The sequence below is a fragment of the Oryctolagus cuniculus genome, chromosome 5 (genome assembly GCF_964237555.1).
Source record: "Oryctolagus cuniculus chromosome 5, mOryCun1.1, whole genome shotgun sequence".
Lineage (NCBI taxonomy): Eukaryota > Metazoa > Chordata > Mammalia > Lagomorpha > Leporidae > Oryctolagus > Oryctolagus cuniculus.
This window is the reverse complement of record NC_091436.1, coordinates 159,024,221-159,047,628: the sequence shown is the minus strand read 5'-3', so window position 1 is coordinate 159,047,628 and position 23,408 is coordinate 159,024,221. Positions and strand designations below refer to the sequence as shown.

At 45.8% G+C, this 23,408-nt stretch overlaps 2 protein-coding genes across 17 annotated transcripts in view; one reads left to right on the top strand and one right to left on the bottom strand.

The window, feature by feature from the left end:
* LOC103349679 (uncharacterized) overlaps positions 1-18,581 on the bottom strand; it is a 170,017-nt gene extending 151,436 nt beyond the window's left edge. For all 3 annotated transcript variants that reach the window (XR_011388800.1, XR_011388801.1, XM_070074418.1), the window contains exons 1-2: positions 18,451-18,581; positions 12,014-12,092 (exon numbers count right to left, since the gene is read on the bottom strand). The gene's annotated coding sequence lies outside the window, so the exon portion shown is untranslated. The remainder of the gene's footprint in view (positions 1-12,013; positions 12,093-18,450) is intronic.
* TMEM170B (transmembrane protein 170B) overlaps positions 17,863-23,408 on the top strand; it is a 121,858-nt gene continuing 116,312 nt past the window's right edge. For 3 of the 14 annotated variants that reach the window (XM_070074414.1, XM_070074412.1, XM_070074413.1), the window contains exon 1: positions 17,868-18,511. In XM_070074414.1, coding sequence (XP_069930515.1) covers positions 18,190-18,511 — 322 coding nt within the window. In that variant the 5' untranslated portion in view covers positions 17,868-18,189. Of the gene's footprint in view, positions 18,512-23,408 lie in introns of all 14 variants that reach the window. The other 11 variants (XR_011388799.1, XR_007923307.2, XM_008262386.4 and 8 more) reach the window with 8 other exon arrangements.

The following is a 23,408-nucleotide window of genomic DNA, read 5'->3' as shown; positions in this document are numbered from 1 at the left end:
AACATGTTTCTAGGAAAAAGAATCACTGAAAACAAAAGACTGCATTCCTAGCAAAGTAATTTTGGAATACTAGTGAGGGAAATTGACTGCTAAAAAAATTAAAGTCCTAAAATACAATAGCTCTACATAGAGAAAGTTTAATGTGGCTTCCAGATCAGCCGGGAATGGGGGGTGAGGTGGGGGAATTTTGTGCTCAATTCTAGGCAAGAACTCATGCTGATGACAGCCATAACATCTTCATTAAATGAAGGATACTTGGGTTTCAACAGTCCAATGAATCAGAAAAATGGCAGAGTACAGGAGAATAGCTTTTGGAGGCTTTTGTAGACCAGGCCTGGCAGTGAAACACATCACGGGGTACATTTCATGGTCAAACTCACCTGCAAGGCAGGCTGAGAAATGCATCCATCTCTGTACCCAGGAAGAAGCATCAGGTTTAATGAACAGCTGATGTCCCCACCAAAAAAGCCACTCATCAAGGAGGCCTTCTTCTAGGGTTTCTGTGAGTTTTGTGTCGCAAAAGACTCATTCAAACAAGGAGCTGTTTGGGGGAGTAATGATTTAATGTGGAGGATCTGGAGTCAGATAGCATTGGGCCAGGTAACCTTGGCAGGTGAATGGCTGCTTAGAACCATAATTTCTTCATTTCAAAAGTGGAACTAATAATAGCACAACCTTGCAGAGATGTAGTGAGGGTTAACTGAGTCTGGTGTGCGAAAAATAGAAGGTGTCAGAGAAGTGATAGCTTTCAAGCTGTTCATGACAATTCCACTTTTCTTGTCACAGCTGCTTTCAATATGAGGATTGTAATTTCTGTTCCACATATTCTGCCATACAATGCAAATGTCTTCAGATCACCTGAAATTCTTGGGGTGCCCTTCTGGGATGGTTAATTCTATGCATTAACTTTACTGGGCCACGAGGTGCCCAGATATATGGTCAAGTATTTTTCTGGGTATTTCTGTGAAGGTATTTCTGGATGAGATTAAGATTGAAGGTAAGCAGATTGCTCTTGCTAACCCATGGGGGAAGATCTGAGTAGAACACACGCTCCGGAGGGAGGGAGAGTTGTTCCCGTCTGGTGCCTTTGCAATGAAACATCAGCTTGGCCGGTTCTCAGCCTTCACACCTGGACTGCAGCCCACGGGCTCTCCTGCGCCTCCAGCTTGCCAGCTCACCGTGCAGATCCCAATCTCACCAGAATCCTTGGGAATCAATGCCTTATGACAAGTCTCATTCTACATACATATACAGTCCATTAGGTTGGATTCTCCAGAGAACCCTGACAAATACACCTTCCCTTTAATTTTTAGTTCAAGTGCTACAAACATTTGGGACTCCCTGAAGCCCCTTTCAATATTTCTGAGGATTTTCTATATCTGGGAGTAGAATGGAGCCATGTTTTTAATGGTCATTTCTCATCAAACTTGCATTTCTCTTCAAGTCTGATTATACTGTCTTATTTTCTCCTGAAATGGCACCACTCCCACCCTGTATTAAACATACCCTTCCACATTTTGCCAAAGGAAGCAGAAGTATTCAGGAAAAGCAGGTCGACTCCCATGCAGCCCAGATCTTAGGGACTCATCAGCCTTCCCACCACGGGGAGTTCTTCCTGGTCATGTCTTTCCATGGTGCCTGCCTGTCACCATCTTTCTGGCTTCCTCCTGTTTCTCAAATCTTGCCTCATTTTCTTTACTTTTTTGCAAGCCCCATAGTCCCAGTCCCACGTTGCTGGCCACCAGCTGAAAACTCCATTATTTCTGTTATTTTATACTGCAAAAAATGTTAGCTCCTTTGACAAAACTTCTCTTTTCTGATGTCTGAATGTATTAAGAATAAGGAGTTGGGGGCCAGTGCTGTGGCACAGTGGGTTAACGCCCTGCCCAGAAGCGCTAGCATCACATATGGGTTCCAGTTCGAGACCTGGCTGCTCCACTTTTGATCCAGCTCTCTGCTATGGCCTGGGAAAGCAGTAGAAGATGGCCCCAGTTCTTGGGCCCCTGCACCTACATGGGAGACCTAGAGGAAGCTCCTGGCTCCTGGCTTCGGATAGATGCAGCTCCAGCTGTTCCAGCCAGTTGGGGAGTGAACCATCGAAGACCTCTCTTTCTCTCTCTTTCTCTTTCTCTCTCTCTCTCTCTGCTTCTATTTTGACTCTTTCAAATAAATAAATAAAAATCTTAAAAAAGAATAAAGAGTTGGATAAAGAATAAACATGCATATGAGGCCAGTGTTGTGGCTCAGCAGGTTAAACTACCACATGCCATACTGGCATTCCATATGAGATCAAGCCCCAGAAGCTCCAGTTCCTATCCAGCTCCCTGCTACTGCACCCGAGAAAATAGCAGAAAATAGCCCAAGTCCCTGGGCCCCTGCATCCATGCGGGAGACCCGAATGAAGCTCCTGGCTCCTGGCTTTGGCCTGATCCAGCCCTGGCTTTTGTGGTCATTTGGGAGAGTGAACCAGCAGATGGAAGACATCTCTTATCTTTTTCTCTGTAATTCTGCCTTTCAGATAAATAAATCTTAAAATTAAACAGCAAAACAGCTGGTTAAACAAGGCTCTCACACTTAGCCACAGAAAGGACTGTAAATCATTTTAAAATGCAGTTTTTTGATGTGTGGCATTAGGGAGAGGGTACCTGGCAGAGTGCTGGTGCCCAAGGTATCCATCAATTCACAGGTTACTTCTGCATTAAGATGGGACATTAACAGAGGCTCTGCCCTCTATTAGTGTTGAAAGTCATCCCAAAGCAACAGAGAGTGGTAAACAGAAACGCAGACTTCCTCTCTGATGAAATGGAGAAAGCTGCAGCCCCACTGGAGACATAGCATCCAAACAGAGGAAATTTCCAGCAGGGTCACAGGAAGGCCAGCAACGGATGACTGGGGATGCACAGCTCAGAGCTGGCAGGGCTCCATTCTGCAGTAAGAGGTGCATTCTGAGGGGCAAGGGTTGAAACTTTGTGCATGGGGATTAAGAAGAAAGGCACTGCCAGGCCATCTTTTTAGGAAGCTGAATTTTTGTGAAGCAAGTCAAACAATATGAACATGCACCTGCTGCCCACTTTATCCTGGGAGATGTGAGGTTGAATTCTGTGTCCTGAGGCACTTCACTGTAAGCCAGGAAGGGTTCCTGCTGACCTAAAGCATTGCCTTTGTGCCTCTCCTCCACAAATCCCTCACACATGGCTGGGCTGGAAAGAACTCACCACATTCAAGATTAGTCGTTAGCACAAAAGGACCTGTCTGCACAATTATTTCCATTTCAGTCTACATTTTCAAATGTTCATCATGAAATGTCGGGGACAAACAAGAACACTCTCAGGACATCCACAAAGACAGGACAAGAAGGCAGAAGAGAAGGAACAGATTAGAAAAAGGAGGCCAATGGATAACTCACATTTCAGAACTGTTACCAACAAGGAAATGCTACATTATTTTAAAAATATGTAATTAGGATATATTGTGTGCCTGGCATGGCTGTACATGTTGAGAATCAACCGAGGAACTGACCAGGCAGAGTCCTTGAACCCTTTAGGAAATGTGGCTGATGTTTTTCTGCCCAATATCCGTTCATCCTTCTTCAATAAAAGAACACCTATTTAGAATGCAGTATGAGGGGGCCGGCGCCGTGGCTCACTTGGTTAATCCTCTGCCTGCAGTGCCGGCATCCCATATGGGCACCGGTTCTAGTCCTGTTTGCTCCTCTTCCAGTCCAGCTCTTTGCTGTGTCCTGGGAAGGCAGTGGAAGATGGCCCAGGTGCTTGGGCACCTGTACCCACATGGAAGACCAGAGAGAGGCACCTGGCTCCTGGCTTCAGATCGGCACAGCACGGGCTGTAGCGGCCATTTGGAGAGTGGACCAACGTAAGGAAGACCTTTCTGTCTCTCTCTCACTGTCTATAACTCTACCTGTCAAATAAATAAACAAATAAATAATAAGAATGCAGTATGAGGTGCTTCAAAAAGTTCATGGAAAGATAGACTTGAACAATAAATATATTCTGTGGGCTGGTGCTATGACGCAGCAGGTTAATGCCCTGGCCTGAAGCACCGGCATCCCATATGGGTGCCGGTTTGAGACCCAGCTGCTTTCCTTTTCCTTTCCCTTTCCTCTCTCTGTGTAACTCTTACTTTCAAATAAGTAAATAAATCTTTAAAAAATAATATTCTGAATATTTTGCAGCGGTTTCATAGTACATATTTTCCACTAACTTTTTTGAAGACCTCTCATACATACATTTTTTACACTAGTCATGTATTATCTGCTTTTCTATATCTTGATATTGCAGAAAAGTGAAACAGCTGTTTAGTGAAGCTGCAGTTTTATATTTGCCACTGGCAGTTGAACACAAACATGCCTATCAGATAAGTGAAGTTGGAAAGACAGATAAAAATGACTGTAAGTCGCATGGTATGAGCACCTTGAAGAACAATCAGAGCAGTATATGGAGGACTGCTGTGAGGGAAGGAGTGTGCATCAATGCTGTTTTCCACAGGATGACTTGGTGAGATGTTTCCAGTAAAGCCATCATGTGGACAAATTGCTGAATGAAGCGAGGGCTCAGAACACGTGGCTCTCTGAGGCTGGAGAGCAGCGGTGCAGTGAGGGCAGCGACTGCAAGGACACTGAGGTGCAGGCTGTGTGGAGTGCGAGGAACAGCAAGTTCAGGATTGGGGGCAGCAGATCTGAAGAGGAGAAGGAGCAGTGTTCAGAGACACAGAGAGGTGACCAGACGATGTGGGGCCTTCAGCGTCATGGTAACACAGACCTCACTCTAAAAATTGGGTGAAGCCACTGAAAAGCCTCACGGGGACCAGTAGGAACCTGGAGAATATCTGTCACAACAACAGAAATCTATGACACATGAGCTGGCAGAACTTGGAAGGAAAGGCCCAGGAGAGGTGGCATCAAGGACAACGGGCTCTTCAGACAGGGGAGGGGTGTGCAGGAGGTGACTGAGGCAAGGGAGAGTGCTGGGGCAGAAACCAGCAGCCTGAAGGGATCCAAAACGAGAGCTAAGGAGCACAGCTATGTGAAGGCCGACAGAAACCCAGCGCCTCTGGAGAAGAGATCCCAACACATGCAATGGGAAGAATGTTTCTGAAAACAACTTGAAAAACAAACATCACAGAATTAAAAGATTTAGACCTATATTTCTGGGACAGTACTGATCTAAAGTGATTAACCTGAAACGTATCCTGGCAAAACTACTGGGCTTCAAAGATAAGAAATTAATTCACTGGGAACCAGGCAAAAAATATCAGGTGCCTCGAAAGTCAAGGAAGGCAGTGCACTCTTAGTCATACGTGATGCAGGAGACAATGGAGAAATGCCCCTAACTTCTCAGGGAAGGCAATGTGACTCATTAATTTTAAAAATTTTTAAATTTTAAATGAAGTACACTAAAATTGAGCTTTTTGAAAGTATGATCTTGTGATTTTTAATGCACCTATAGATTTGTGTGAATACCACTATAACGGAAATACCATCACACTCCACATTCTCCTGTGCTGTTCCTTCCTCCTCACTTTCCCTTCACCCAAACCCTTAGAACGGATCAGTGTTTTCTCTTGGAAGAATGTCATATAGATGGAACATTTTGACACTGGCTTTTTTCACAGTGTAATGCCTTTAAGCTTTACCTGAATTGTTGAGTATACCAGTGATGCATTCCTTTTTATTACAGAGTAGTCTTTGGTTGTATAGATGAACAGTAGTTCATCCACCAAAGGGCATCTGTGTTGTTCCCAGGATTTGGTGCTTATGAATAGAGCTGCTATATACTTTGTGTTGTGGAATCCATCTGGTGAGTTGTTAATTTTGCTTACTAGATTTTTATATGTGATCTTCAAAAATAGACTTTATGATTAGAGATGTTTTCAACAACAACAAAAAAATGAGCAGAAAGTACAAGAGTTTCCACAGACCTTCTGCTCCTGGACCCTGACAGCCCCCTTGATTGTCAACACCTCCCTCAGAGTGAAAGGATTGTTAAAATCCATGAGGGTGATTGTATTTTTTTTTTTTTTTTGGACAGGCAGAGTGGACAGTGAGAGAGAGAGACAGAGAGAAAGGTCTTTCTTTACCGTTGGTTCACCCTCCAATGGCTGCTGCGGCCGGTGCACTGCGCTGATCCGAAGCCAGGAGCCAGGTGCTTCTCCTGGTCTCCCATGCGGGTACAGGGCCCAAGCACTTGGACCATCCTCCACTGCACTCCCGGGCCACAGCAGAGAGCTGGACCAGAAGAAGGGCAACCAGGACAGAATCCAGCACCCTGACTGGGACTAGAACCTGAGGTGCCAGTGCCGCAGGTGGAGGATTAGCCTAGTAAGCCGTGGCGCCAGCCATGACTGTATTTTTAAGTTCCAAGATTTCCACTTAGTTCTTTGTTGTATCTTCAATTTCTTGGATGAGACTGTTTGCAGTTGCTTATAGGTACTAAAGTCTTTTTTCAGGTAATCGCAACATCTGTGTCATTGCAGAGCTAATACCTATTGATTGACTTGTCCAAGAAAAAATGAAGTTTCCCTGATTTTTCATATGTCTAGTAATTCTGGAGTATACACTGGACATTTAAATATTGTAAGACCCTTCAACTTTTTTCAACTGAAAAACAGGCAACCTATGTGGTTGGACTCAGTGGTGAGTTCAGGCCAGCACTTTGCAGGCTGTGATGTCAGTCTCTGTGTTGCTGTCTGCAGCCTTCCTATGTGGACATCACCCAGTGGCCAGTCCAGTATGTGAGTGGTGGTCTGTCTCAGTCAGCTCGGGCTGCTATAACAGATACCACAGACTGGGTGTCTTAAATACCATTTATTTTGCTCATTTATAGAGGTTGTAAAGTACACAAGAAGGGTACCAGTGGATTTCAATCTGGTGGGGGAAGCCTTCCTGGTCTGCTGATGGCTCCCCTCTTGCGAATCATCACATGGCTGAGAGAGAGAGAGAGATACAGGGAGGGAGAGAGGGGGGGGGTCTTTTTTTTTTGGAAAGATTTATTTTATTTATTTGTAAGTTATTTTATTTTATTTATTTGAAAGAGTTACAGAGAGAGGCAGAGACAGAGAGAGAGGTCTTCCCTCTGATGATTCACTCCCCAGATGGCCGCAACAGCCGGAGCTGCAGAGATCAGCAGTCAGGAGCCAGGAGCTTCTTCTGAATCTCCCGTTTGGTTGCAGGGGCCCAAGGACTTGGGCCATCTTCTGCTGCTTTCCCAGGCCATAGCAGAGAGCTGGATCAGAAGAGGAGCAGCCAGGACTAGAACTGGCACCCATATGGGATGCCAGCACTTCAGGCCAGGGCCTTAACCCACTGTGCCACAGCGCCAGCCCCGAGATCATCTGTATCTCATTATAAGGGTACTAATCACATTCAAGAGGGCTCCATCCTCATGATCCAGTTACCTCCAAGTACCATCAAACAGGGGCTTAGGAATTCAACATATAAATCTTAGGGGCATATAAGCATTCAGTTCACAGCATGGTTTATCCCATAGTTCAGCTCTCCAAGTCTCAGTTGTGTGCTGTTAAAGGTCAGATACATGCAAGCATAACTCAGGAGTAGGTTCACAGATTCATTAACAATGTATTGGGGTCACTTCCATGAGCTCCCCCTCTCTGTCATCTCCTCAGTGCTTTCTGGCTCCCTTTGAGCTCTTCTGCCAAGAGGTGGAGTTTTCTCTACCATGCTTTGCAGCACACTTCCTAAGGCTGTGCCTGGTATCCCAAGCCAAGTGGAGGGAGGACAGAGGACAAAAGTGACAGGGTTTGTCCTTTCTTCTTGGGACCACACAGCTCTTCCTATCAGAGAAGAAACTCCAGGAGAGGTTCAGCCTCATTCAGTACCCTCCCTGTTAGTCACTTTGCTGCTCACGCAGTTACTTGAGGGCTGAGACCAAGAACAACAGGAAAAGAAAAATAAAACAAGGGATTTTCCCCACCCTACCTGGGTGCTGTGAGACTGTTTTCTTGCTCCTCGTGTCAAATCAAGCAGCCTTCTCCTGCAGCTGTCTCTGTTGGTAACAATGTCCCTGACGGGCTTTGTACTTTCCAGTGTAGGTCAGGGGACATCAGAGGTGTCGCTCCCCCTCTTCGTGGAGGAACGACACAGGACCCTGCGCTGTTCTTTTGTCTGCTCGGCCCTCCCCGGGTTTGCTGCTGGTTCTTCCCGGGTTGGCTACTATCCCTTCCACCTCCGTGGAAGGGCGGTTCCCCCTGCCACATTCCCCACTTCCGCAGGGGAGCGGCACACCGCCGGCCGGCTTTCTCGGGGGCTGCACAGGTGTTCCCCTTAGATGTTCCCCTTAGATGTTCCTGGTGCATGCCGTCTCTCTCCTCCTATATAGTCCTCTTCCACCAATCCCAACTCGGCTGCCCACACGCCGAGCACACTGCTCTCCTCCAATCAGGAGCAAGTCCTACAGTTTATTGGCTGAACTGGAGGCAGCTGTGTAGAAGCTGTTTTCTTCTCTCCCAGCGCCATATTGTGGGAGAGCAGATGCATAGAATAAGTCTTAATTCCAGTAACAGTATAGTCCGAGTTGCTCCCCACAAGAGGAAAAGAAATGGAAAACTTGTGGTGCTCTAAATTCTCATCCTCTTCTCCAGGCCACCAGGCATTCTGCTTTTCAGTCTTCCCTGCACCCTGCATTCTGTAGGAGACGTAAGATGAAGGGTGTTTACTTCATTGTACTCTGACCTGGATCTGAACCTTTAAGTTTTATAGTTGTTTGAATTTTTATCCAGTGGGGCCAGCACTACGGCATAGCAAGTAAAGCTGCTTGCCTGTAGTGCTGGCATCCCATACGGGTACTGGTTCAAGTCCCCACTGCTCCACTTCTAATCCAGCTGCCTGCTAATGCACCTGGAAAAACAGGAGAGGATGGCCAAAGTCCATGGGCCCCTGCACCCACATGGGAAACCCAGAAGCTCCTGGCTCCTGGCTTTGGACTGGCCCAGCTCCAGCTATTGTGGTCATTTTGGGGGTGAACCAGTAGATGGAAGAGCTCTCTCTTATCTCTCTCTTCTCTCTTCTTTCTTCTCTCTCTCTCTCTTCCTTCAAATAAATAAATATGTAAAAAAACGTTTTTCATCCCAATACAAAGCAAAGGCCACAACCACAAAAAACTTCAAGGCATGTCCTGTAGTTTCCATAAGCATTGTTAAGGTCCAAAATGAAATAACAACGTGAACTAACACAACTGGGAAGGAAATGAAAGGAGAGAGTTTAAATGTGTTCATTTTCACAATTTTCATGGCTGGGGTTGGAAAGATCACAAAAGGGGGTGAAATTTAGGAAGAATGCACAGAAAGCGAATACCCATGCCTGGTTTAGTGTGGGTGCGGCTAGGGCTCCAGCCCGGTAATGGCTGGCCCTCTGAAGGTCCATGTGTCAGCAGCCTGGCCCCTGTGTGGTGGTGTTGGGAGGCAGGGTCACGTGCAAGACCTTTAGGTCACTGGAATGTGCCCCAGGAAGTGACTGATACAGCTCTCATGGCACCCTGCTTAGTCCTCAGATGTTCTGTGCCTTCCTGTCTTACAGCGTGATCTCCTGCCACTGTGACACCACCCACCAGGAGGACCTCACCAGAACCCAGCTGATGCCAGCACCACAGCCTTGGATCTGCATACATGTGAGCTAAGCAAACCTCTTTACAAATCACCCAGCCTCGGGTACGCTGTTACAGAAATGGAATCTGGACTAATACAGTGGGGAACTGGGTGGAGGGAGCCTGCCCACTGAACAAAATTCTTAAGATGAGAGTTTTGATTCATGTGCATGCATTACTTTTTTTTTTAAATAAAGGTGGAGGGGCAAGTTCTGTGGTGCAGCAGGTTAAGCTGTCCCTTAGGACATCTGTACCCCATATCTGAGTGCTAGTGTGAATAGCAACTATTCTGCTGTTGATTGTTTTCTGCTAATGCATCTGGGAGGCAGCAGATGATGGCCCAAGTACTTGGGTCCCAACTACCCACTTGGGAGACCCAGACAGAGTTCCAGGCTCCAGGCTTTGACCTGGTCCAGGCTTGGCTTTTGTAGGCATTTGGGGAGAGAACCAGCCAATGGAAGCTCTCTCTCTTCTTTGTCTTTCCCTTCCCTTCTGCCACGCAAATAAATAAATCTTTAAAATAAAAAAAATAAAAAAGTGGAAAATCTGAAGTAGACATTTGCCCATTAAGAACATCCTTTAGGGCCCAGTCTGTGGTGCAGCTTATTAAGACACTGCCTGTGATGTCGGCATCCTATACAAGCACTAGTTCGACTCCCACCTGTTCCACTTCCAATCTGCTTCTGATCCAGCTACTTGCTAATGCAACTGGGAAAGGAGAGGAAGATGGCCCAAGTCCTTGGGCTTCTTCTTCCAAGTGGGAGACCTGGAAGGAATTCTTGGCTCCTGGCTGTGGATGGCCCTGCCCCTGCCATTGTTGCCATTTAGGGAGTGAACCAGTGGAGGGAAAACCTTGCTCTGTGTCTCCCTTTCTCTCTCTGTAACTCTGTCTTTCAAATAAATAAGTGAAATCTTTAAAAAGAGAGACGGAGAGAATCCTTTACAAGTGCTCTTTGCTTTCTCCTTAGAAGAAACATTCTTCAGAAGGTTGTCATTATCATGTAGTCCTAAGGGATCTATTAATATTAAAATGTGACAGTAACAAAAACTAGCATTTATTGAGCATTTGTATTTCTAGACTTCACTGTTATTACTTAAATGTTAAGTACTTTGAACCACAGAATATTTCAAGGAAATATTATAATGAAATATATACAGTTTAAAATGATTACATATGTGTATATATAGTCACCGAATGAAATATGATTTCCATGTTATTCATGAGGAAACTAAACTTAGGGAAGTTAAGCAATTCATTGAGTGTTAAATGTCCACACCTGCCTAAAGCAGAGACATTAGGACTGGAACCTAGTAGTTTGGTTGTAGAGGGAAAGAGAACAACAAAATATATAATCCAGTCTGACAGGGAAGGAAATGAAGAACAGGTTTGTGGAAGTGATGGTTTATAATAATAGGACTGCTCAGTGAACGGCCAATGGATGCACTCTAAACAGGGAATGAAGTATCAGTTATGGTGATAGAGGTTGTTATAGTGATTGAGATTGAACCAACTCTCAAATTTGAAGGAACATACAAATAATGTGAAGGAAATATAAGCCAGAAAAATGAAAAACTTTCTTAAAAGATGCAATAGAACTAGAAATAATATATCTATGATACAACTCATACCACATACCAATTATTTCAACAAACAGAAATGGTCAGCCGGTGCCGCGGCTCACTAGGCTAATCCTCCACCTGCGGTGCCAGCACCCTGGGTTCTAGTCCCGGTCGGGGCACCGGATTCTGTCCTGGTTGCCCCTCTTCTAGTCCAGCTCTCTGCTATGGCCCGGAAGTGCAGTGGAGGATGGCCCAAGTGCTTGGGCCCTGTACCCCATGGGAGATCAGGAGAAGCACCTGGCTCCTGGCTTCGGATCAGTGCAATGCGCCGGCCACAGCATGCCAGCCTCGGCAGCCATTGGAGGGTGAACCAACGACAAGAGGAAGACCTTTCTCTCTGTCTCTCTCTCTCTCTCTCACTGTCCACACTTCCTGTCAAATAAATAAATAAATAAATAAAATTAAAAAAAGAAAAAAAAGAAATGGTCTAAGACAGGAATATCATGTTAGATCACAGAGTCAAACTGACCCTGGAACCCTGGAACAAAATGACTCAGAAAGGCAGAAAAACAATGGGCAAAGACATCCAGGCAAACACAAATGAAAGGAGAGGAGAGGAAGTCATTAGACAAAGTGATTAAATTTAAAAAAAGGATTTTATGATGCAAATGCAAATACTTTTTAATTTAAAAAGTAAAATCATAATTCAACTATACCATGAACGAATACCTGTTCACCAAAAACCATAGAATGAAAATTCATAAAATCGAAAACTAGAAAAACAAGCAAACAGCCAGGGGACAAAGGCAGACCTGCATCCCTCTTAGGAGACTCACCTCTGCCAGCCTGGGTCAGGTGGCCTTACTTGTCCTCTGTCATGTGTTGTCCTCTCCCATCCACGCTTGCCATCATCCCCTGTGGGCAAAACAAGCTTCTTTATCCTGTTCAATCTGGGCTTCACCGCGCAACCTGCTTTGGCCAAAGGAATGTGAGTGCTACGTGACATGTATGTGATGGGGACCACATTTAAGTGCACCTGCATGGTTTGCCCTTCCCCTCCTTGTCCTGGCTTAGGGTGAGGTAGGTGAGGCAGGGTTATGCAAGTACAGGGTCAGAGTCTGTTTTTATTTAGATTTTGATATTTTGTTCATCGTAGATCTCTGCGTTAATTTTGATTTTCAAAGACATTGCATTAGCAAACTATCTATCTTAATAACTGAGTCTTTTGGACTTCCCTTAAATTTTACAGGCGAGCCAACTGTCCCACGGTGGTCCTGGTTCCTGCACCATACCAGGAGAGTGGCATGCACTCAGACAGAGGCTACTTCATCAGCCCTGGGTTCTTAAAGGTGACCTGTGCAGCTGGACTTAGCCGAATCCAGAAGATTCCAGCTAAACAGCAAGCAGTCACCACCCAAATGCAGTTCCCATGGAACACGAGCTGGAAAGATCTAAGTCAATGAGATTTTGAACTTCACTGCCACACAGTATGGACTGCTGAGACCTAATGTACAGATTATGACAGATCTAGTGAAGATAGGTACCTGCAGTAGCAAAATATTGTAGATCTCACTGAAGTGCACAAACGCTATTCCTAAGATCAGAAAATTCATCTTTTTTGCATACCCATTTATCAAAATTAACCATACATTGGGACACAAAGAAAGCCCCAATAATTTCCAAAAAGTAGAAGTAGTATAGGTAACATTTTTTGAATAAGCTGCAATTAAATTATTAGTTGTTAACAATACAGTCCTTTTCCTCAATGCCGAAAATTAAAAAAGAAACTTTTAAATAACTTCAAAGTAGAAGTCAAAACTAATATGACAGAATTCTGAGAAGATAACAATGCAAAGTACAGCACTACATATCAAAAGCAATAGGCTACAACTAAAGCAATACTCAGTGTAAGTTCAATCTTAAATATGTTTAATAAAAAGTGCAAAAAGCTAACATAAAATTCAAAGGAAACAACAAAAACACAATCTAAAGAAAAGCAGAATAAACTAATAATGATAAAAAACAAAAAAAAAAAGTGAATTAGTATACAGAAAAATGGAAGACCCAAAAAACAGAAAACTAGGTTAATTGGAAAATATTCAATGATTAGCAAATATATTTAGATAAAATGATAGAAGGTATGAAGCCACAAAATAAGAAATGTGTTGAAAAGTTAAAAACTCCAGGAGATATATATTAATACTGTAAATACTGTTTAAAAGCCAGATTGGCAAATATGAAAAATTTCATAAAAGACCCAGGAAGAGATAAAAAAAAAATCTAAATGGACCAGTTGGCATGGGGAAGAAAGAACTAAGAAAAAAAAGTTGACAAAGAGATGCGGAAGCCACAGAGCAGTTTCACAGTTGAATTTCTCCAAGCAGATAAGAAAAGATAACTCCTAACAAGGGAATTTTCCTAATTATTACTGTATCTAAAGCCAATGCAATATTAATTGGAAAAAAAACCCCTAAATTATATAAGACACCAAAAAGAAATCTACAGCTCAATCTGACTTAAAATACTGATGTCAACATTCTAATAAATGACTAAGATATGGAATTAAGTAGCAAATTAAAATAACAAGAGATCATTACAATGTGGCATTAATTCTAGGAATTCAAGGAAAGCACATTAGGAAATCCATTAATATAATTCACTGTGTATGTAGAACCAAAGAAAAATAATATGATCCTATCCATTGATGCTAAAAAAACACCTGTATTCAGCAACCTTTCAAAAAAATCAAAATCCTTAATAAATATAAACTGATATCAATTTATACAAAACTTATTTATCAATTTAACATGATTCTTATGAAAATATAGCAACACCTTTAGAATTAGGAAGCCAATTTTAAAGTTCTTCTGTAATAATACACATTCAAGAATAATCAGGAAAAACATTAAAATGAAGAGTAAAAAACATGGAATTTCCTTAGCATACCCAAATGGTATTATACAATTAAAGAAAATAAAAACGGCATGTTGCTAACACATGAACAGACAGATGGAAACGAAATGAGACCAGAGGGGATGGGTAAATCAAGAAATGAACACTAAATAAACAAACGAAAGCCCAGAAATAAATACAACTCTATACAAGAATTTTGCACACAACATAGCTGGTATTTTAGGTCCATGGGAACATGACTTATCATTCAGTAAATATCTTGGTACAATTGGGTAAGTATTTAGACAAAGATCAGAATATCTAACAAACTCCTTTCATTAAAAGAGTTCCAGGTGGATCAAAAGTACAAACATCAGAAAGACCCCATGAAATTTCTAGAAAAAACACAAGACATTAAAAAATCTAATTTTAGAGAAAGGAAGACATTTTAAAAGCATGATAGAAGACTCAAATACCATAAAAGAAATATTAAAAATTTGTACATGACAAAGAAAATATTATGAAAATTAAAAATCACCTGACAAACTGGAAATGATACATGCAACAATATTAGTTTGTTAAATATATAAAAAGCTCCTATAGGAAATTTTTTAAAAGATAAGTTACTCAAAAGAAAAAAGGATCAATGTCATAAAAAGCAGGTCTCTAGAAAAGGTCATCAAAATGTTCCTGCCACCTGATAGGACGGGTAGAGGGCGGGCCCACGCTGCAGCAGATGTGGCTGGGGGCACCCGCAACATCTGCCTTCCCATCCACGAGTGGAGGTCATGGAGCACTTCCTCCTCTTTCTCTCTCTCTCTCAGCTGGGCTCCATGCCTCAGCAGGCCCATCATGGCTGGCCAGCATCCTGTATCTTGCTGTATCTTACTAGGGGGATAAACCAGGACTTCAGGTATTCCCAGGCCCAAAAATGTCATCTTTTTAAATTCCTTAGGCGGGTAATTTGGAACGATTCTACTTTCATTCAGTAGACTAAATATATTCAGAATGTGAGTTTCCACAATGCCATTTGCCACATTTTTTAAACAATAGAATTTGTAGAGAAGGAAAATACTCTGTTTCTCTGGTTAACTGGGATGGAAATAGCTCTTGACTGGAATAGGTGCTCTGCCACACATTTCAAGATGAAAATCTTGGTGCACTTCATCCCTTAGAACAACGTGCCTTCCTCTCTGCTCCTCCTGTTTATCACTGCTCCCGACTGAGTTTTATTTTCTTCTTCGAAAAACAACCGACAGAGCTTTCATGTCTGTTCGCGATTTGGGCAGACGTGTGGGGGTGTGTGCCATTTGAAGAAAATTAATGTAATGGTGTTGTGAAGGTTCAATTCGTCTTTGTGAAAATTACAAGAGCTCATATATAGATGTGGGCACAACACCTAGCAAGAGGAAGGACCTCTGTGCTGATTAGACTCCATCCTTATTAAAAGGGCATCACAAATGGAAGAGAGAGTGTTATTTTCCACATATTGCATCTACTGAACCTGCCCAGGATTTGAAACTGTGGAAATGTGTCACAAAACGCGACTAAGTTGCCTGTGCATTATTAGTCGACAATATAGTACTGCACAGCAAGGAGGGAGATAAACAAGCAGCTGGCAGCAAGAAAGAGAAAAAATGGCTTTGATAGCTAACGTTTTTCTCACAGGATCAACATTTTATATTCTAGTTGATTTTAAAGGCTTTCTTCTGGGTTCTCTCTGGAGAATTAGCAGAACAGCTAAGACTTACAGATGTTCTCTCGCTCGTGTTGAAGAAACAAACCAAGAACTGTCTGTGAATTGTTTATTTGACATGCAAGGGCACATGGTTACAAAGCACCTTGAGGACTCATCTGTGGGTATTCCCTGATCTCAGGCAGGAATGGGACCAACCCAGCCTTGGACTGCAGTACTAACTCAGTGTCAGAGATCCGAAGAAAAGAAATTCTACAACCTTCACTAGTATTAACTCAGATTTGATTTTCGTGACTCTGGCTGTTGGGAAAAGACACAGTTTTCTCAAGCATACAGGCTTCCAACATGGGCGGTATCACTAGTTGTGCCCAAGCGAAAAAAAAAAAAAAAAACCAACAACAAGTGAAATGCAGTGAAGAATCCTCGAATCCCATCCCTAATGCCTTTGACGGAAGTTACGGATAGGCGGTAACCAGTAAGTGCTCACTGCGTTGGACTGACTGACAAGCAGGGAAGATCCACTGGGTTAGTGCGGAACATCATCCCCTGCGGGCGTCATTGCTGTCTTACTGTCTCTTCTCCTGACATCAACACGTGGGTTCTGTTTTTCTTCAAAAAGGATGCAGCACACACACACACTGTTGCCTTTGGCAATCATTTACTCATTCAGCACATTTATCTACTGAGCCTCAGGGGCCAGGCACTGTCCCAGGTTCTGAACGTTTTAAATAGTGGCGTGTATCCTAAGAACCTCAGTGCACCCCATGTAAGCTAACTCAAAGCCCCTGGTAGGCCGTGTAAATGCCCGCCGGCTCAGCTCTCAGGAACCGTTCGGTGCACGTGGTCCCATTCCATGACCTCCGTGGCATCACCACGAGGCACCCTGCACCTCCGCATCCAGGACCTGGACCGTAGGGCGCTCACAGGAAGACACTGTGGGTGCTGGCAAGAGTCACAGACCGGGAACGCGCAGAGTGGACTCTGCACGGCTGTCACCTTTGCCCCCACTTAATTCTGCGGCATCACTTTCCCCACCTCTAAAATTAAAAAGTTTAAAAAACAGCAAATCCTCTTTCATGTCTTAAATGAACGTGTGTAAGTCCAGGGAGAAGACAGATTCTACACGAAGCGTTTTGACTTCACTCCCATTAATGATGCAAAATGCCCTTTTCCCGTGTCTGACAGCCACAGGACACCGTGGGGAGGAAGCCTGCCGCCGTCGCGTTATTTCTAAGGTGGCTCCCAAGAGCGCCCTGTCACGGGCGCTTCAGCCCTTCCGTGTCCGGCCGGATAAATCTCCCTCGGTAATTCTTACCAGAGAGCAGAGATGGGGTGGGCACGTGTACGTGATCGCCAAAAACCCCATCTTTATCTTCAGAGTTACCATGTTTCCAGCCCCCAAGCAGTTTAACTTGGCGAGCTGGATTTTAAATGCTCCGGGGGGGGGGGGGGCGAGGGATGGACGCGAAGACAGCAAATATGCGGGGGGAGAGGGATCTAGATTAAAAAAAACGCAAGATCTGCAATTTGGATAAATTCAGCGACGGCATCCGTCAGACCCCGGGGGCCCCCGGAGGGCGGGAATGAATGAAGAAGCGGGGCCACTCGGTTTTGTGACTTTAACATTTCATTCTGCCAGTGAGCGGCCCAGCCAGGTCACTGAACTCAGGAAAAAAAAATTAAAACCGCAAATTACTAACTCTGCGTGCTGAGCTATTTACCCCCTTCAAGTGCGGCGCGCGAGGATCTTCACCCCAAGGCGAAGGTCTGATTCGTCGCAGCACCCACCTCAGCGAGCCGCGCGGCCCCGCACCCGCGAGCCCCCGGCACCGGGGGGCGCGGAGGCGGCGCCCTCGGAGAACCCAATCAGCCGCCGGGCCGGCGGTGGCGCCAGCGACGTAGGCCGCGCTCGCCTCCGCGCCACTGCGGGCCGACGCTCGGCGCCGGCCGGAGCGCGAGCCCGGGCGCTGAGGGAGAGGCCGGCGCCGGGGAGTGGGCATGCGCAGTGGCTCCGCCAGGCCGGGCGGCGGAGGCGGGGCCGGGCGTGGGGAGCCGCGCGCGCGCGCGCACTCGAGCCGCCCGGCGGCGGCCGCGGGCGGAGGGGGCGGTTCCTCGAGTGTCGGCGACCCGAGGGCGGCCAGGCCGGGCGGCAGGTGCCGCCGCGGCCGCCGCCGCCGCAGCCTCCTCGGGGTGCCGCGTCCGCTGCTTCTCCAGCGGCGATGAGCTGGGCCCCGTCGCGGGGCCGCACCTGCCGGCTGCCCGTCACCGCCGGCCTCCCGGCGTCGTGACCTCGGCCTCCTCGCGTGTGCCGCCCCTGAGAGGCAGCGGGAGCGGCGGCGGCAGCCTCCTCCGCCCCGAGTGCTCGCTCGGGGGCCGCGCGGGGACAGCGCCCGGCCCCCTCCGCTCCCCCGTCCGCCGTCCTCAATGTCTCCCCGGCGGGGAGGGGGCTGCCTGGGAGACACGCTGAGCGGCCCCCCCCGGAGGCCCAGCGGCGGCGGCGGCGGCGGCGGCAGCAGCAGCGCCCGGCCCGGCGCCCCGCAGCCTCCCCCGGCGGCCTGGAGGAGCCGCGCACTCGCCGCCGCCCCCCGATCCTCACAGCCGCCGCCGCCCGGCGCCCCCGGAGAGGGCGGCGGGCGCCCCCCGGGGACGATGAAGGCGGAGGGGGGCGACCACTCGATGATCAACCTGTCGGTGCAGCAGGTCCTGAGCCTCTGGGCCCACGGCACGGTGCTGAGGAACCTCACGGGTAAATGGATGCGGGACCGCCCCTCGCCCCTTGCGGGGCCGGGCGCGCTCGGGAGCTCCGGGGCCCGGCCGGCCGGGAAGGTGTTGAGGGAGGCGTCCCGGGGGCGCCGGGGTCGGCCGCCGGCACCCGGCCCCGTAGTAGGCGCGGCGTCGGTGCGGAGACTCGCGCGCGGGCAGCGTTCGTCCCCTCCCCTCCCCCTGCCCTCCACGCACGCACCTGCCCTGGGTGGTGAGACACTTCCCTCAGCTTTGGCTCTTTGCGTCGCGAGTCGCCGGCCAAGTGCAGGACTTCAGTTCCCGGCTTCATCAGGATCAGTTTGCTTCCACTTTTTTTTTTTTTTTTCTGAGGGAGGGGTGTAAAGTAGATGGCTAAGTAGATTATAGTGGGTCAGGGGCTGGGCCAGGGGCTGGTGCATTGTTGGCATTTTAGCTTTTCGCTCACATAGCTTCCTTTCCCCGTGTCCTTTTGTCCGTCTCTGTCTCTCTCCAGCCTGGAGCAGCTGCATCTGGGACGTTTGCTAATTTTCAGTCTTTCCCCTCTTTAGTCAAGGGAGCTGATCTTACCCACGTTCGGATAACATCGATGGGCGTGTGTGACAGTGAGCAAGAGTACATGTGTGTTGCATCGGATTCCTGGGTTTGCCTTACGAAGAAACTGCTGCTTTTGTTCATGAGGAAATGCTGACCCTATACTTTGAGATGCGAATTTTACAAATACTCTGAGTAGTATTCACAGGAAAGAGATTCAGTTACAATTTGATGACTTTCCAGTGCATGCTTACCAGACTGACAACGTAAAATGAAACTATGAATACACACATACGTGTGTGTGTGTGTGTGTGTGTGTGTGTGAAGCCTGGCATGGCACAGAATTCAGATGTCCATTGTGTGTGTGTGTGTGTGTGTGTGTGTGAAGCCTGGCATGGCACAGAATTCAGATGTGCATTGCGTGTATGTGTGTGTGTGTGTATGTGTGAAGCCTGGCATGGCACAGAATTCAGATGTGCATTGCGTGTATGTGTGTGTGTATGTGTGAAGCCTGGCATGGCACAGAATTCAGATGTCCTTAGAGATTTTATGGAACTATATATAAGAGCAGCTTTACAGGCGCTAGTTTCTTTGTGGAAGCCCGGCGATTCAGGGACATTCTGGGAAGCTGATTCGTGGTGTCCTCGCTTGGATGCTGTGGAGCAAACTGACTTCATGTGATAGTTGCAGATCAGAGACGTGTTTTTTTAATGTTCAAGAAACAGTTGACACAAAGACTCTGGTGATCCAAGATGAAAGATTTGGAGACAGATTGCTTCAACTTATTATTATTTTGCTAGTATCAACTGTTTCATATTTCAGCTGTATCAAATATGTTTATTAGAGTGAAATGAAAAGGACTCAGTAAATATATTTGTATATATTAATGTCCATATTGGCCTATGAAGACCTATTTAGATAGCTTCGGGAGCCATGAAGTGAGTGTAATTTATCTCTTGACAAGATTTGATGATATTTAATATTCTGATCATTACAGTGGCTGCCAGGTAACAAATCAAAGCAGGGTTACTTCCAGTTACCTTCTCATATTATCTTTTTTGTAAAAAATAATTGTTTGCAAGGCAGAGAGACAGAACCCCCATCCTCAAATTTACTCCACAAGTTCACGCTCCAAATCTCTGCAACAACCAGAGCTAATGCCTGGAGGGAGCCAGGAACTCAGTCCAGGTCTCTGCCATTGGTAGCAGGAACCCAACTACTGGGAGCATTTCCTAGGAAATGGCTAGTGTCAGAGTAGAAATAGAGGTGAGGGTTAGGGGGAGGGTGTCACATGCTAACAACCCAATGCTTCTCAAAGGTCAAAAGGGACTGGCCTGATTATGATAAGGTTCTTTGTGGCCTTCTCCATGCCTCTCACCTTACTGATCCCATATGTAGCTTCAGAATTAACCAAGAGAACTGACTTGCAGTGCCGCCTAGGGTTTGGACTATAAGAAACAAAAGCAAACCAACAGAGCTCCCCTGAAACAAGACTGCTACCCCTGACTGCACCTACTGGATGTTAGGCATTTTACCAACATGGTTTCAGTCTTCAGAATAATTCCTGAGAGGACGTTACAAGCCTCAGTAAAGTTGGCCCCCTTCATAGACCCAGGTCTGGCTGCAGAACGCCCCTTCTCCTCTGCACCTGTCGGGCAGGAGGCATTTCTTGTGTCATCCTGCTGCTTCTGTTCCTTGTACATGGTTTTATTATGTTCTTCAGTTACACTGTATTTTCTATTAGTCTCCTCTCCACTGAACTTTGAATTCTGTCATATTAGCATTTTTGCATCTGACACGTAGTAAATGATAAATCAGTGTTTACTGAGTTGAATTTTTAAAGTAATGCTTTAACATTTGCATGATTTAAACATTTTTATTTTATGTATTCAGATGTTGAAGCAAAGAGTACCTTACTTCTAAGAGCAGGAGAGAATTCATCACACCACTTGGCCTTTTTCACGTTAAGATAGCATATGTTGGCCGGCGCTGTGGCTCAATAGGCTAATCCTCCGCCTAGCGGCACCGGCACACCAGGTTCTAGTCCCGGTCGGGGCGCCGGATTCTGTCCCAGTTGCCCCTCTTCCAGGCCATCTCTCTGCTGTGGCCAGGGAGTGCAGTGGAGGATGGCCCAAGTGCTTGGGCCCTGCACCCCATGGGAGACCAGGAGAAGCACCTGGCTGCTGGCTTCAGATCAGCGCAGTGCGCCGGCCGCAGCGCTCCAGCCGTGGCGGCCATTGGAGGGTGAACCAACAGAAAAGGAAGACCTGTCTCTCTGTCTCTCTCTCTCACTGTCCACTCTAAGTCAGAAGGGATTGTTGTCATTATAATAAATTCAGAAATATAACAGAAAGGAGCATTATATACAATTAGAGTGACTTAGATTGAAGAAATGACTGTGTAAAAGATTTGCAGCAATCTGGGTAAAGGGAATTCGTGTTAAATAAATACCAAACAGAAGGGAAAGATGCTCTCATTTCTGTTTTTTTTTCTTTATACAGTTGGACATGTTTGATGTTATCCTTCTCTTTGTACCTTATTTCTTATTTCATAGGCAAATTGAGAAAATCTGTTGACCTTATCATAGAGACAGACCTTTAGAAATTGTAGCCTTGTGTATTATTCTGATAGAAATAAAAATTTTAAAGTAATAATGCAGACTAGAAACATCAATATTTTAGAGTTAGAACCAGTTCACTTTAGGAATGTTGAAAACTCATTCCATTAGTGAAGTGACTTGGCTGGGATCACAGCGGAACCAGCGTCTTCTGTCAGTTCTGCTTTGCCTTCCTGTCTCATGCAGCTGCTAACCCAGGCTGGGCTGAGATATGGAAAATCTTACAGTACTTAGGATTAGGCTGATAATAATCTTAGCCCCAGTGAGACTGAGAATGTGTGAATGGAAGTATAGAAGTATAGTAGTCCCCCCACCAAGTCGCAAGTAGTGCTGAACCCTCTGTATACCATGCTTTTTCCTGTACATAGGTATCTATGGTAAAATTTATAAATTAGGCACAGTAAGAGATTAACAACAGTAATAAAATAGGATACTGTAACAAAATGGCCAGCATCATTACTCTTGTACTTAGGGCCATCATTAAGACCTATGAAGGTTGCTTGAACACTAGTACTGTGATACCATGGCAATCGACGTGATGGTTGGGATGGATACCAAGTGACTGGGCAGGTAGCACCTCCTGTGCAGATGTGCTGGACAATGGAGTGGTTCCCCTCCTGGGCAAGGCAGGATCGAGGGGACTTTCATCACACTACTCATGAGAGCAATATATAATTGATAAATTGCTTATTTCTAGAATATCCCCTTGAATTATTTTTATTGATTGATTGATTTGAAAGTCTGAATTAGAGAGGGAGAGACATGGGAAATCTTTTATCTGCTGGTTCACTCCCCAAATGGCTGCAACAGCCAGGGCTGGGCCAGGCCAAAGCCAGGAGCCAGGAGTTTCTTCCAGTTCTCCCATGTGGGTGCAGGGGCCCAATTACTTCGGCCATCCTCTGGTGCCTTCCCAGACGCATTAGCTGGGAGCTGGATCGGAAATGAAGCAGCTGAGACTAGAACCCCCATCCATATGGGATGCAGGCACTGTGGACAGCAGCTTAACCCACTTAGCCATAGTACTGGCCCCATCTTGAATATTTTCAGGCTGTGGTTGACCACCAGTAAATGAAACCATGGAAAACCACACTGTGGGCAAGGCTAGGTGGGGCAGGGAGGCAGGGAGTGGGCACTGCAATCTGTCCAGCAAATAAGATACTAGAAAATGCAAAATATTATTGACTAATGTTTTCTGCAATTTTAAGGCGCTATTTCAAGTTTTGTAGAAGTCAGTGATTTGTTATGCGTATTGTTTTAGAAATGCTGCCAAGTCTGGGCTGCTCTTTTCTCCTTCATGGAACAAGGTGCAATGAGGATTCCATATGGAACAGATTAATCCCTGGAGACCCTCAGCTCTGTCACCTAATTATCATTGCTGCGGGTCTCTTCAGTATCTGTGCCTTCCCCTGGTGTGTATTCAACAGGATTTCCAACTTAGTGTAACTGTCTGTAGGTCACATGTATCATCAGTTCCTAAGGTAGAGAGAAGTGACTTTCTTCCTTTCTCTGAAATAGTCCTTCTCTGAATTCCCATGAATTCCCTCCCCAGTATAAAATTAAGAGTCGACTTGTTTATAATCTTTTAGCTTTATGGGTAATGACTTTTTAAAAAATCATAATTAAATGTATCCTTTTATTTTCTTCTGCTACCTTGGCTCCTGACTTTGGGTTCTGACCTGAATTTCGTTGCTGAGGGTTTAGAGAAGAATTTTTCCTTAGAAAATGACAGGATCCCCACATTCCTGAGTGAACA